Source organism: Clupea harengus, chromosome 12 (assembly GCF_900700415.2).
Source record: "Clupea harengus chromosome 12, Ch_v2.0.2, whole genome shotgun sequence".
Taxonomy (NCBI): domain Eukaryota; kingdom Metazoa; phylum Chordata; class Actinopteri; order Clupeiformes; family Clupeidae; genus Clupea; species Clupea harengus.
Genome location: NC_045163.1, coordinates 523,648 through 538,409, shown reverse-complemented (window position 1 = coordinate 538,409; position 14,762 = coordinate 523,648). Strand labels below are relative to the sequence as shown.

General features: G+C 40.7%; 1 protein-coding gene across 1 annotated transcript; it reads right to left on the bottom strand.

Moving 5' to 3' along the window:
* Window positions 1-478: 478 nt before the first annotated feature.
* dtwd2 (DTW domain containing 2) lies at window positions 479-14,529 on the bottom strand. The gene is made up of 6 exons (XM_012830012.3): window positions 13,867-14,529; window positions 9,014-9,104; window positions 8,815-8,909; window positions 4,324-4,516; window positions 4,036-4,164; window positions 479-1,600 (listed from the first exon to the last, which is right to left on the bottom strand). Exons 1-6 carry the CDS (start codon window positions 14,082-14,084, stop codon window positions 1,430-1,432), a joined length of 897 nt encoding a protein of 298 aa, XP_012685466.1. The 5' UTR covers window positions 14,085-14,529; the 3' UTR covers window positions 479-1,429.
* Between the last annotated feature and the right edge of the window lie 233 nt (window positions 14,530-14,762).

Here is a 14,762-nt window from a genome sequence, read left to right as displayed (position 1 = left end):
GACACTCTTTCATATGTGTAATCCCTTAACACATGGAGAGATTCACCTGGTTTGTGGACACGCTGTCTCAACTCGATAGCCACTGCAGTGGCATGCTCTGAGGATGGGCCATAGGCAATTTCAACCTCCTCCACCAGGCGGCTGTAATCCCACTGAGCTGACCGTGGGTTCCTGTGGACAATGGCCCCTGCTGCACCCACCAGGCAGAACTTTAACTGAATGCCCTTGGTCTCTTCAGTCCAGCGGTTCGCCTTCGCACAGCTCTCAAACAGCTGCAGGAACTCTCTCCACGGGGTGGTACCATCATACTGACCAGGACGCAGGGTGGGGATTCTTTCCCTGGAGTCATACTCATCCTCACTCTGAGAGGAAGCCTGGTGGCGTATGGAACAGGGCTGGCGCGCACGTGACTTGTGTGGCTCATAGTGGTTGCTATGGTTGTTGCTAGGTTGTAAATAAATACTAATCACAACTTGAACAATGAGTAAAAAGACCTTTACTTGGCGTTGATAATAATAACAACAAAAGAAAAAGATTCTGTTACAAGATACCATTACTTTGCACATGGAATGACCCCTATATAAGAAAAACTCACAACTATAATAACCGACAAAGAAGATATATACAATGCTTCTTATTAGGGGCCAAGCACACAAAATATGCCCTTTAATGTAATCTTCTTCTGATGTGTACGGCCTCTTAAAATGTTGAGGGGGAGTTTTCTGATGTGAGCATTTAAATGTGTGACACTGTGTGTCAATTTATTGCAAATAGTTCTCCATTTTAACTAGCCTCATTGCATGTCATACTAATTACACATTTGAAATTTAAAACATTATTATCAAATGTTGTAAGAATACAAATAAGTATTTATACATGATACAAACACTGAAGTACAAAATTAAAAGGACCTTTTTATTACTTTACTCATCAAAAGAAAAGCAAGAGAGGTTTTAAACTTCTGCAACGGAGAACATAAGACAATGACAGACGGGCCTCAGTAGATTTGAACTTAAGTGGGCATAGCCTCCAAAGCTTTAAGCTTTACCTGGAACATGGAGGCAAGTCTATGCGTCATACAATACTTACCCGTACCTTCTAAGCTTTAGCAGCTCTTAAATACTCAATATATTTATATGGGTTTTGCAGGTAGCTTAAAAAAAGGCTAAAAGCATACCTCTTACCAATTTATCAATACGGTTCAACAGTAACAGGTATATGGCACTTATTGCTCTTTTAACTTCTGTGCCCCCTGAAACATATCAATCATTCTCCCCCCCCAACATAAACACATTTTCTTGTGATTTCCTTTGTTGCATATGTTGATGCTGGTCTTGACAGTGACATGTACGCATGTGAAGTACAGACGTGAGGAATTCTGCACTGACAAATCTAGTGTTCGTCTCATTTGATCTGATGCTGGAATTTCTCAGATCTTCTGATTGGTAATTAGCTTCTGAATCCTCTTCATCTTGCGCTTGTTTTTGGGCAGTGGTTTGTCATACAGGCCGGTCTTCAGCAGGTGCTCTTTGCTATGGTGGACCTGCGCTCCGTGTTCCAGCTGGAATGAGCACAAGGCCCGCAACGGCTTGAGAAGGACCTGCAGTATTCAGACAACAATTATGAAGAATTATTAAGAAGGTTTTTAATTATCATCATTTATATCCATGCACATGTTACACCCACAAACATAATGAACCACAAGCGTACTACAAATCTGCACTTTTTAAACATGATTATCCAACTAGCGTAATAACTTCCCACAAACTGTTGCCTCCCACAGACGCAACAGCTAATTGCCCATAAATGTAATAACTATTACAGTTGTGAGGTTTGTGGGAAAGTACATTTTTGTAATAAATCAAATGTAATAGATCACAATCATACTGAAATTCTACCTTTTATATCAGTTGGAAAAGTATGTTGTCTCAAATCGCCATCTAATGAAATTTCCTCAAAATATAGTCCTTTTCCCCCCCCATAATACAGATCGTAAAAATGGTAGGATAACAAGCCAATTTGATATTAGACTGCACGCACGCAATAAGAACATATGCCTTTTTGCAGCTTGGCCTCTAACTATAAAATGGACATGACCTAATACGCTCAATCTAAAAATGAAAGAACCTAAAGAATGGGATAATACGGTCAGGAAATTTCATGAGATGGTGATGATTTTCTTTGATTTTCAACTGTTGTAATAGTTAGAAATTCAGCATACTAGTGACTTATTGCATTTGATGCGATACATTTTTTAACCTTCCCACAAATGTAATAACGTCCTGGGAAATACGTTATTACAGCTATTACATTTCTGGGTTTATTACTTTTTAAAATCGCCCATTTGTTTTTGGTGTATCGCACTCTCTCTCTCTCACTCACACACACACACACACACACACACTTGAATGTTAAAAGAAAATTAAAATTCTTAAAATTTTACAAACATAAAACAGTTTACAAACATAGTGAATGTTGTAAATGACTATTACAGCTAGAATGGATTATCTACCTAGACCATTACTCCTGTCTTTCAATGGCCCATAATGTTAGTTGAATCAAAGTTATTATATTAAAAAAAGCTGAAAACTGATGTGATGTTTTTCGGTTTACTTCAGTATCTGGACCATCGGCTCATGTGGATTGTGATTATCGTCTAAAAAGGGTCAAAACGGTTTTTAGTTTTTTTTTCTTCGGAAACTTGTCCTTCCATGGTTGTTCTCTGCCTCTAGGTCCACATGCATCAACGGTGCGTGTGCTCTAAAGCATGCTAACCGCGGTTTATATGGGGATTTTTGACATTTCTGCAGCCCTGCAGTAGCCTGGATACCAGACCGAACTTAGCCCCGCCCACAACATTTGAAGTCGGGAAGTTCGGTCTGGCGTCGCTCCATTGAGGAGAAATTATCTGCGAACAGAACTGGTCGGACCAATCAAATTGTCAAGGCGGGCTTTATACGATGATGGACAGATGATCAACAGTAACGTAATCAACTACGTCACCAACACACGGGTTGAATTCGTTTTCAACAAACATGGCTGCCGCTGGAGAGCTGAAATGTATAGATTCGAGTCCATTTAGACATTGACAGTGCATTCATTTTGAAAGAGGAACAGAGAAACGCGATCAAGGCATTTGTCAATCGAAAAGATGTTTTTGCCTTCCTTCCTACGGGATCCGGTAAAAGTTTAATTTATCAGCTGGCCCTGGTCACATACTACGTTGTTCTGATTGGTTGTAGGTAACCAATTGAGCGAAGAGGCATTTTTTCTCCTGGTTCGGTTGAAACACGCCCCATAATCACAGCCCAATGGAGTGGCATCAGACTCATATTCTGACTAGAATTATGAGTATGACATCGTCAGGCTAGCCCTGCAGTTAATACTCTTTGTCAATAAATAAATCATACCCACAAAACACCAGTCTTATCTTCAACAGTAAAGAGCTGCTAGAATGCTGCTGAATTTCAGAGAGAAGGCCATATCTGAGACTAACCAATGAGAAAGAAGGCCATATCTGAGACTAGCCAATGAGAAAGAAGGCCATATCTGAGACTAGCCAATGAAAGGAAAAGACTTAAATAGGCAAACGACAAGACGGGAAGATGATGAAATGTTATGGGCCGACAAATCTAAATTGAAAAGATGCTGGAAGATGCTTGACACCATCTGCCACCACAGTATAATACATAAGATAGTCTGTGAATGCTTTGGTCTTGGCAAGTGTGAAATATGTGCAGACTAAAAGGTATCTTTAACAAGGAAGGCTACAACTATTTTACACAGCCACGCCTATTTTAAAGCACTGCTTCAAATTGGGCAAAACTTTCTTAACGAAGAAGCAGTCAAGCTGTAACGCTGCAATGTTATGAACCTCATTTGATTGATAAAATGGCTCCCCACTAAGCATAAAATCAGCCAAGAAGGTGGACTGAAAGTTATCTCAAAACCTACCTTTACACACAGGACTTTCTTTGATTTATGACCTTATTTTTGTCATTTCTGTACCTTCTTGCCATCTTTCTCAAAACTCACCTCTTGGATGACTGGGTCCTTCTCCATAATAGACAGAGCAATGGCTGCACATTCCAGCGTTGACAGGCACATGTTAGTGGGTTGAGTGCGAATAACATACTGACTTGATGGTGTGCTGTTCAGCTGCACCTGATGGAATTATACACAAATTTTACACAAGAAATAATAATACACATACATACATACATACATACATACATACATACATACATACATACATACATACAATACAGAACATAATTTGTCAGGTTTTAATAACAGAGCTTATAGCACAGGCAGCAGACATACCTGTTTAGGAAGATGAAAGAGGGAGTTCCTGAGAAACATGTCCTTGGCTTGGCTCCATGTTCCGTCGATGATGATGATGTTCTGCTCATCTCCCATCAAGTCTTCATTCAGATCTTGCAGGTTTTGAGCCTCTGGCCCTGGATAGAGGAGAAGGGTTCTACGGTCCTGGCACACAGCAGCCAGTTCTGGATTCCTATTCATTTAGCAAAGCATGAATCAACCAAAGCACAAGGATTTCTGTTACCTAAGGCAATTGTTGAATAGTATCTATGCCCTACCGGGACACACTGTGTAAAGTATAATGTATAAATTGTGAATTGTGCCTAGTCATAATGCCGATGCTGGAACAGAGAAATACAAAATGTAAGTACTTCTGAAAATACTTTTGGTGCAGTCACTTATTCACATTCACCCACTTGTTTTTTTTAGACTTTGTTAGCACTGTATCTTAACCCAGGATCTGACACACAAAACAACACCAAGCTTAAAAAAATTGAATGATCTGTATAAGCTCGTAGACCAATGAGCCAAACAATTATGACCACTCATAGATGAGGTATTGACTGATTTTGTCAACGTCTGGTAAGCGGGAGAGATGGGCAGGTGTAAAGCTACTTTGACCTGAGCTACTTTATCAAGGCCTAAATAATCATGACCAAATGACTGTTGGAATACCTCTGGAACAGCATGGCTTGTGGGGTGCTCCTAGTGAGCGGTGGTGAGTACCTCCCGGCCCAAGAAAGGATTTGCGAGGCGTCTGCCAGCCAACTATCTAACATTAGCACTTTAGCAAACTAACTACCTACAAAGCAGAGTCATGTAGAACTTGTTTAGTTCTGTAACATAGTAACCACAAACTTTGAGATGTTGTAATGGTCAAATTTGGAATAGTAATTTGGGTATACATACACTCACAGACACAGGTATCCATTATGAAAATGTCTCCAACACTTGTGTGTTTAACATCATGAAATGCAAAGGTTTTGTACATGGACAGATGAAACCCCACAAGGTGTAGTTTGTGTTTAATCGGCTAGTGTAGAAGTAATGGTAAAGTATTATCTTATCAGTTATTGTTAATATTGTGAAGCTGGAGAAATGGTGGTACTGTTGTTGTAGCAGAGTTTTGGCAGTAACTTATTCTGATCCGATACCTCCTAACAAACCAAATGTCCTCTTACACACACACACATGACTGTGTTGGTGTGCATGTTATGTGTGATTCAAATACACAAAGTGACCACACACCAATAGTGCATCTTAGCTCCAACCAAATACAACATTTGTGATGAATATTGTATCAAATATTTTTTGCAGGTGAGGCTGACCAAAGAAGCATTGCTGTATGAATGGGTCATCACATGAAATAACAATTATAACTAATGACAATCAATTATCAATCATTATCAATTATAACTATTTCTCATTAAAGCAAATGAGTGTGACCAGGAGTGACTTGTTTGTGGACTATCTTCATTGTATTTCTTTACCTTAAAATAACCTTTCCAACCATTAGCAATTGGAAAATATTTGTTAATATGTTGTTAATGTGGTTGTCATTTATCTTTGTGTTGACAGGAAGTGTAGGTTTCTGTGTATTTACACATCTAAGTTTAAGGTTGATTTTTGTTGTTGTTGTTAAGGTGATGATACTGTAAACATTTTTGTTGATTTTTGTATACTGGATGCATTAAGTTTAACAAATGACCATGTATTTTAAAGATACTTGACTGTAGTTTCCAGTCCATAAAAGCCAAAAGTGCATGATAAGCCATGTCTGTTAAGTAAACAAATTAAGGTTAAGGCCCATCTTTCAAAAGAGCACAGAATAGCTCACAGTTCCTGTTTCCCATGGCATCATGCAACACGGTAGAACACCTAAATGACACCTCAACCAAGCGTTTGCACATGTGTAATCTGTCCAATCCATTCATGTTTCCACGTAGGTAAACTTGAGGCAAATCACACATTTCATATACTTCTAGTTCCATCTGTAGTGCACCTTTTTCATTATAGGTGGTGGTAAAAGTATTTTTCATGAAACTCAAAGGGTGTGATCAGGAGTGGCTATTGAATACCTACTTAAAGTTTAACGCCCATCATCCAAAGGAGCACAGTAACTCACACTTCCTGTTTGCATTGGCCAAATTCATTGCCGTGGCAACCCCTTAATGGCACATAATGTAACCCATGGAGGTTAATGTTCCACCTTAATTTGTACTCTTTGGTGACTACATTTGAGACAAAAGACATATACTTTCTTGTACACCCCAAAAAAAACGTACAAACAGGATAATGCACAGTCCAGCGGTCATTATCAGAAATAAATCTCGACGGGACGAACAGGACCCCGACGCACAGCGGAGCGCTATAACTATGGCTCATAATTGCCACACTGGTGTAATCTGGAGTGGCCCATTAGTAACCATGGACAATTTGAGGCTGATCAAACCACCAAAACAAATCAATTGCCCGCCATTTTGTCCTCGTTTCAGGTATCATTCGCAATTGATCATCAGATACATCTGGAATTTATTCCATCTAAATTTCAAGGGAGTCTAATTAACTTCCTGTTGGGCAGAGCAAATACAAGCCAATGGAAAACATGTCATACTTGGTGAGCACAATGCCAGCACCAAAATGTAAGAATACCAAAGGAACTTTGTGGTTGCCACATTTACACATATTACAGTGGCATTATGTAGGAATTGTACTTCAGGTTTAGGATTAGCAGTTTTACCTTAAAATACCAGCTTAAAAAAAATTGGGGCGCTACAATGACGTCTAATATGGAGAATCGCCTCCGTGCCATTGCCATACCAGGGTCCGTAGGCATATTACTGCATTATGTAGGTTTGCCTGAAGCTGCCCGGTTACTACTGTCTGCCGAACTAGTAAGTAGCTTATTTGCCATCTTGCTTTGTCTTGTGTTGCACTTGCTTGATGTTTGACTGTGTTAGGAAAGTTGTTGACTCACTAGTTTGTCATAGTGTCAAAGTAAGCAAATTTCAAGAGGTTTCGCTAGGTTTAGCCGCTAGTATCTCGTTAGCGATGAGCAATTCCTACATAATGCCACATTAAGGGGTGCTATGGAGTCCACTGGCCACACCCAAGGCAAGTGACCAAAGAATTATAAATTTTGCCAAACTTTGATGAGTTTTCCTCATCCCCATCTATGTTTGCTACGGGGGTGCTCGCCCATGCCCGTAACTTCTTGATTTTTTCAAGTTTCTTTAGTTCTCAAGCATTACAAATGCCTCAAAAACAAGTGAACGTGCTAAAATAAAAACACCCCCCCCTCCCCCACAGTATTGCCTTAAAACCTGCTCATTACATGCCACCGTCGAGTAAACGTCATCCATCCGCCCATTTCAGAAGAAGGTGGGAAGTTCAAGTTGAGATATCGTGCGATAAAGTCTGAATACCAGGCACCTATAGCCGTGATTCCACTATAGGGCCAGTGCGAGCTCGAGCTACCTTTACAACTGGGGCTAATGGCTTGGGGCTTCGAGCGCGAGAACAAAAAAATATTTGCTCTTCTACTACCGAGCGGATAGCCCCACAGTATTGCCCTACAACCCGCCCATAACATGCCGCCTTGCTGTAAACGTCACCAAGTTCACAAGCGAAGGGCAAGTTCAAGTTGAGATTTCATGCGATTCAGTCTGGATGCCAGGCACCTACGAGTACGACCTACAACAGAATAAGGGAATGTCATGGAAACCAAAGTGACTCTTTGTTGTTTCTTATTTCGTTTTGTGGAATGTACAGTTAACACTCGAATAAAACATATCCCTCATTCCTTAAAACTGTCATGTAGGCTATGAGAGTAGTTAAGCAATCCATATCACAGGTAGCCTGAGGACGTTATAGGCATAGTTCAAGTTAGATCGCCAGCTAGTCTCAATTGTTTATTTAAGTGAAGTTAACTTTAGCCTGTGTTTAAAGCACACCATGGCTCGAATTGCATGCTAATTGAGGGAGGCAGGCAGTAAATTAACTTCAACAATCGTAAAGTAATTTGATGTTAATTAAACAACCATAAATATTGTATTTATTTGAGCTAGCTGAATTTTGTTCTGAAACATGTTGATATTAGATCCATTAGTCATTACACACACCCTTACAATCGCACCATTTCATATATCGCATATTTGCCTCTTTTGCATTTTTTGTTTTAGATTAGATTCAACTTTATTGTCATTGCACATACCCCAGAAATCGGGCAACTCATGCTTGCCTGGATTTGGCCATGATAGTAGAAACGGGGCTAATAGTGCTGTAACACCTCCGGTGCAGGCGGCCCTTGGGCCCTATTGAACAGAACAAAAACGTCACTGTTTGAATCCCTAAAAACCTCCACTCATTGACATGGTTACCACTAGATTTGAAACACCTTCCAGTAGCAAAAGGACAAGACTGTATCGTTTCATAAAGATTACTGAAAAGATCATGCTGATAAGAAGAGTATATTAAACAAAATGTGTTTACCGTTCTTCACTGAACCTCCGTCCAACAAAGACTTTGCATTTCTCAGGCGGCAGACAGGCAGCGAGCAGAGGCACCGTGCGAAGCACTCTGCTTTCCTGAAAGACAGAAACAGAAAAAAACTGCACGTTAACATTGTCCGAGCTACAATTCTGTGTCATTTAGCAATTATGGCTCCAGATTCTCTACCTGAGAGACTCACCTCTGCTGGATGTTGAACTATGTATAAACTCGTGGACACATCCAAAGGACACCCAGGGAGAAATGGGCAAAGGCATACTTTTTCTGGCCGGCTATAGTGAAAAGGTTAAGGATAAAGTTAGGTTACTTCATTTGTTGCTAAAGAATTCAAGTACAGCTGTAACAGGGTTTTTCCTGCATAGAGAAAATTTGGGCGCGCGCCTAAGCCGTTTTCCCGAGCGCCTACAACAAATCCCGAGCGCCTAAGGCACCAAAAAAAGTCTGCGATAAAAAAAAAAAAAAAAAAAGCTGTCATTCATGGCGCAATTCAGCTTAATGGTGTTTTGAGCCCTCACCGTCGACTTCAAGGCAGCAGCTTGTCCCACCTCCCACCCCCTGAGCCAATCATTGAAAAGAGGCTGCTCCAAGCTTGCCAGTTTAGAGAATACTTGGTTTGAATTTGAGATTTGAGCAAGCAACTTAATGTAGCTAGCTTTTAGCTGTTTTAAACCAAGGCACTTCAAAAATGTTGTTTACAACCTGCTTACAAATCTGGTTAAAACCACTAGTGAAGGTGTTTTAGAATAATATTAATGCCATATACAATAACTGACTTTATGTTAACACCACTAATTAATGTTAGCTGTCTAATTATTTAGCGCAATGCTAGCATGCATCTACCGTAATTTGATTTTTAACCAAGGTAGCCTATTGTACTGCAAAATATTGATCGCGACCTGTTTACAAATCTGGTTAAAAAAATAAAGGTGACCTGTTATTTATAGATATGAATTATTTCGCTCAGGTGGTGGGATGCGCCTTCATCACGCGTGCAATGCATGTTCGAATATGGTCTCAATAGTATGTTTCAAGTATAGGCTACAGCCGAAACCTCGTTCTGTTTTGATCAATAGTAATCGAGTTGATAAGCGTGTCTTCTTGTCTGAACAATACGCAACTGTGAGGTGCGCGAATGGACAGAGCGGCCAACTGCCAATCACTCAACTTGCGTATGGATCCGGACTTCATCAGTCGGCAGTGATTTTGAGCATAACATTCCATTTTCAGTATTCATGGCTTTCAATGTATTACAATATCTGCTATGTTGAGAACCTACACAGGTGTAGGCTATTATTTGATTTGTTTACCCGTTTGAACGAGTACCAGTAGACCGCGGGTCCTCGGGAGAGGCAGACAACCGCATTGGTTTATCAATAAAAGCTCAGCTCGTTCGGAGGAGAGCGGATATATTTGTGTTGCATCTCGAATTAATATTATCATTGATAAACCGGTGCGGTTGTAAACTGTCGTTCCGCTGCGAGGGCCAGCCCGACGTGCACGAATACACCTGTACAAATGCAAATGAAATGTCCACTCAAAATGCTGACAAAAGTTTGATTTCCAACGCAGCCTCCATCGGTGGGCCAATAGAAGTTAAACACACTATTAAACATATTTGTGGACAGTTTTAATAATAAAAACAAAAATAATGGTATGTAGGTTTGTATAATAAAAATGAATAGTAATAATAGATAAACTTGATTTTCATAATTTGTGTGTTCCATTTCTGACCACTGGTTAGTTCTAGATTCTATTGATATACATTTCAGTAGTTTGCATATATATGTAAAGAGGTAAACCTTAATAATCTTTGAACCATACATGATAGCACCATGGGGCTTGGACTATTGTCAATCTAAAGTGGAAGCAAAATGATTTCCTGAAGCATATTCTCATTATTTATGAAATGGTAAAATGTAAGCTACCAGGTGACATGGTAACACAGACTGCGCGCGCAGCGCGCACATTTTTTTTTGGAGCACCGAAGACCCATTTTGACCCAGGAAAAACCCTGTGTAAGCATGCTTTAAAAGGAGCAAATGGCAGTTTTTGTCAGTGTAAAAAAATAAATCATAAATAAACTAAAAATATTAATAGAATAGAACTTTGAAGGAAACGCACTCATGGCCAAAATATAATGCTAAAACTAGCCAGCTAGTTTCAGTTGGTCCTCTCTCATGCCTCTCTGTGCCTTATGAGGCCATGATAAGTGTGAAAACAGCAAGCAAGTTTGGCCATACTGTCGTGATGCTCTGGTAGTGCTAGGCAGCTCGTTCCATCAACATGGAACTACAAATGAGAATAGTCTGGACTGCCGTACTTGCACAGTCGGCAGTGCTAAACGACGCTCATTAGACGAGCGCAGCATCCTGGGGGTAACATTTGCCCTTACAAGAGCATTTAAGTAGGTGGGAGCAGAACCAGCAATCACTCTGTAAGCAAGCATAAGTGACTTGAACTTAATGCGAGCAGCTACAGGCAGCCAGTGAAGCTCAATGAGTAGCGGGTGATGTGTGCCATCTTCGGTTGGTTGAACACCAGAATAGGCTGGCAACGTGGTAACATTCAGTTACCGTTATTCACATTACCTAGGTTAAGGTTAGAGCGCACACAGGTCAACCATACTCTGCATAATCTGTATTCAAGGGAATTATTGATATTAGAATATGTTATAAAATTTCACATTAGTCATTAAGCCACTTTCTCAGTATGGTATTGATATTGGAGTTCTAATGAGTATTGAGTAATGGAGTATTAATTCTCTAAAATAATAAATTCTCATTTATTTTCCAATTTACCAAACCATTTTTTAAATGTAGATCATAAACCCTTAAATATAAAATGCCATATATGGCCATCGGTTAAGAAACTGCTAAGTCGCAGTGCTAAGTTGGGAGCTTTTTAGCCCCAAATAACTGCAGCTCCCCATTGACTTGCATCATTTTGCCCCGACCAACATGGCGGACGTGTTAACATATCCCACCCAATAGACTTTAGCGGGCAATGCGGCGACTACGTTTAAATGTATATGGGTCACTTACCAATGGCTCAGACAACATGCGTTGCTTGACGGATGCCAGAGGGTGTGTCTGGCGCATGGGGTTGTGTTGATAGCGGAGACGTTTATAGTGAGATTGACAGGTCAACAACCAATCACGCCGCTAGCGAGCTGTTTACCTTGTGGGTAGTTACCTTGCTAACATTAGATAGCTGGTTCAGACACCTCGCAAATCCCCTCAGATGTATTCTTCAGTTACAATAACGGGTTTTTGTACGCAGACATGCAGAGCCCTCTGCGTTGTTGCGAACCCCCTGAGAGCACCTCTCCGTGGCCTGACGTGCACCTCCCAATTTTTTTTTACTATCCGTCGAGACAATGGAGACCGCACGGAGAACCGCAGGGCTGTGATTGGTCCACTAACTACATCATTTCCGGAATCTCACTTTTGCGGTTTCATTCCCTCATCTCACAACAAAATGAAATATGAAAGTAAGGAAATATGAGCACCTCTACCACTCATCGTTGAAGGAATACAAACATTCCCACCAACCGAAGGAGAACTTCCAAAGGTTCACGACTGCATCGAAGCGACTGCATGGCCACACAGTAACCCAGTCGTAGAAGCACAACGGAGCCTTGAGCCAGGCGTTAAGCCCGTGGTATACTTCTGCTGACGCAGTCTGCATGCGGTCTCCGTGCAGTGCGAATGACACAAATATGTACAGACTGTCCGTGCCGCAGCAAAAATTCTCTCCACACCATTTACCTCTCCAAATTCAAGAACATCCTCATCTGCCACTAAACAATGGAACAACCAACCCCCAAAACATTCAGAAGCAGCTATGTACCATAAAACAGTATTGAGAGTATGACCCATTGACTATGACAAATGTGGTCTTTACATTTTTTTTTCAAAGATCTGGCTTTATCTGGTGTCCATTATATACATACATACATACATACATACATACATACATACATACATACATACATACATACACACACACACTAGTAGTTCAAACTAGTTCCACCTCCAGCAGCTATATGCTCTTACACGCTGATACTTCAGTGTTGTTAATGTAATGTCATATTCAGGTATCAGAGGAACCAAATAAGTACCTTCACTTTAATACTTCAACCTCATTTTGCTGCTTATGTACAATCACTTAAAAGTGGGAGTTTTCATTAAGTATGTAATTGTAGAGTAACCATGGACACCACTCTAGAGATACAATGTAGTCCGTCTTTTTTATGATGACTCGTCGATTTTGCAGTAGGCCTAGGCTATTTGTAACTTTAAGTGGTTACCCGCCAGTTGGCTAAATAATATAGATAGATCAGACTATTGTTATTACTACTACAATTAAACTTTACTGTTAACTGAGACCACAGCGATAGGCATAGCACCGGTTTGCTCAAGCATGGCGTTGCCTGAACTGCATAATATTGGATCTGTAGAACATCCACTTCCATGTAATGGAAAGACACAGGGGCTACATAGGTCCATCATGATATTCCTACATGGGCACCGCTAACGCAAAATGAAGTGAAACGTCACATTATTTACAAATCGGTGAAAGGTAATGTTTTGCAATCGCTCGATGACGAAAACGAGGCTGGTGTTGCCAAAGTTGCCAGCAGTCGCCAAATCCATCTCTATTGCAGGTCAAAGCAACCGGCATAGCACGCTAGCTTTTCCCGAACGAGAGGACCGAAATTAAGTACTAAAGGAACGAATTAACCGGCTAAACGGATTTGAAAGAACCGTCTCTAAACTGTACTAGATTGCCCATGATGTATCGTGCTAGCAATCCTTTATTTAGTGCCGACTGTGCAGTTGTTGGCGTTTGTAAGGTGTTGGTGTTAGGTAGGCATTTTCGTACTCACTGCCTCTTTTACTTAGTTTGATCCGTAATTTTTACTTTGGCTACCGGAATCGTACCATTCGTATCACACAATGCATCGCTAAAAATGATCACCTCAGCCCAAGCTCCAAGGTTTATAAAATATAAGCAGACAGTTAACTTGCTCACCAGCACCGTAAACATGTGGGTCGCCTCTCACAAATTTCAATTGGAAGCTCTAACAGATCTCTTAGTGTGAAATCTTCCTCCTCCAGGGATGTGGTCAGGTGATGGTGACTCTCAACACGAGGAGGGTCAGATGAAATGGATAAATCCGCGACACCCCGAAATAGTGTGTCCATTTCATTGCAAGCGACTGACAATGCTTCTGATGTCTCTCCCGACATTATCACCTAATCATCTTCTTCTTTTGAGTTCCTTGGTAGCTTGAAATCTTAGTCCATTACCGCCATCTGTTGGGCTGGTGTGTTGATAATCGACTGGTCGTAGTACCGCACGATTTTTATTGTATGTGGAAACTCACCGTAGGGCTACACCGTTTTCCGTACAACACCCGGTCTTTCTGACAGGTTAGCCGTGAAGAAGTGGGTTGTTGATGGTGCCGCAAGGAATTGTGGGTCTGTCATATCTCCTTCCCTTTCCTAAGGAGATACGAAAGGAATCATCTAACCTTTCGTAAGTATTTAGAGAATTAGACCAGTTATTTATTATGGATTCCACTACTTCCGGGTCATTTCACTTAGTTAGGAGTGTAGAGAGTAGGGAGCATCGACAGATGTCACTGTTGGCAACGTTTTGTGGAACAGAACTCATCCACAACTCCCTCAAAGTTGGAGAGAGGATACAAGTTTTTTTTTTATCAAAAGTATCTACGCAGTTATGAAAGTAAGTTTCTATTTGTTGGGTAGTATAGATACACAGAATATGCTAGCTTAAAAACGCTCAGGTTGTCACAAATGGAACTAATGTTATGGAGAAGAGGAAGCCCTGGACATGCTACAGGTGTTAGGTGTCAAAGGACGTGATGGGTCAAGTGGCATAGACATGTGGAATCTGGATGACCA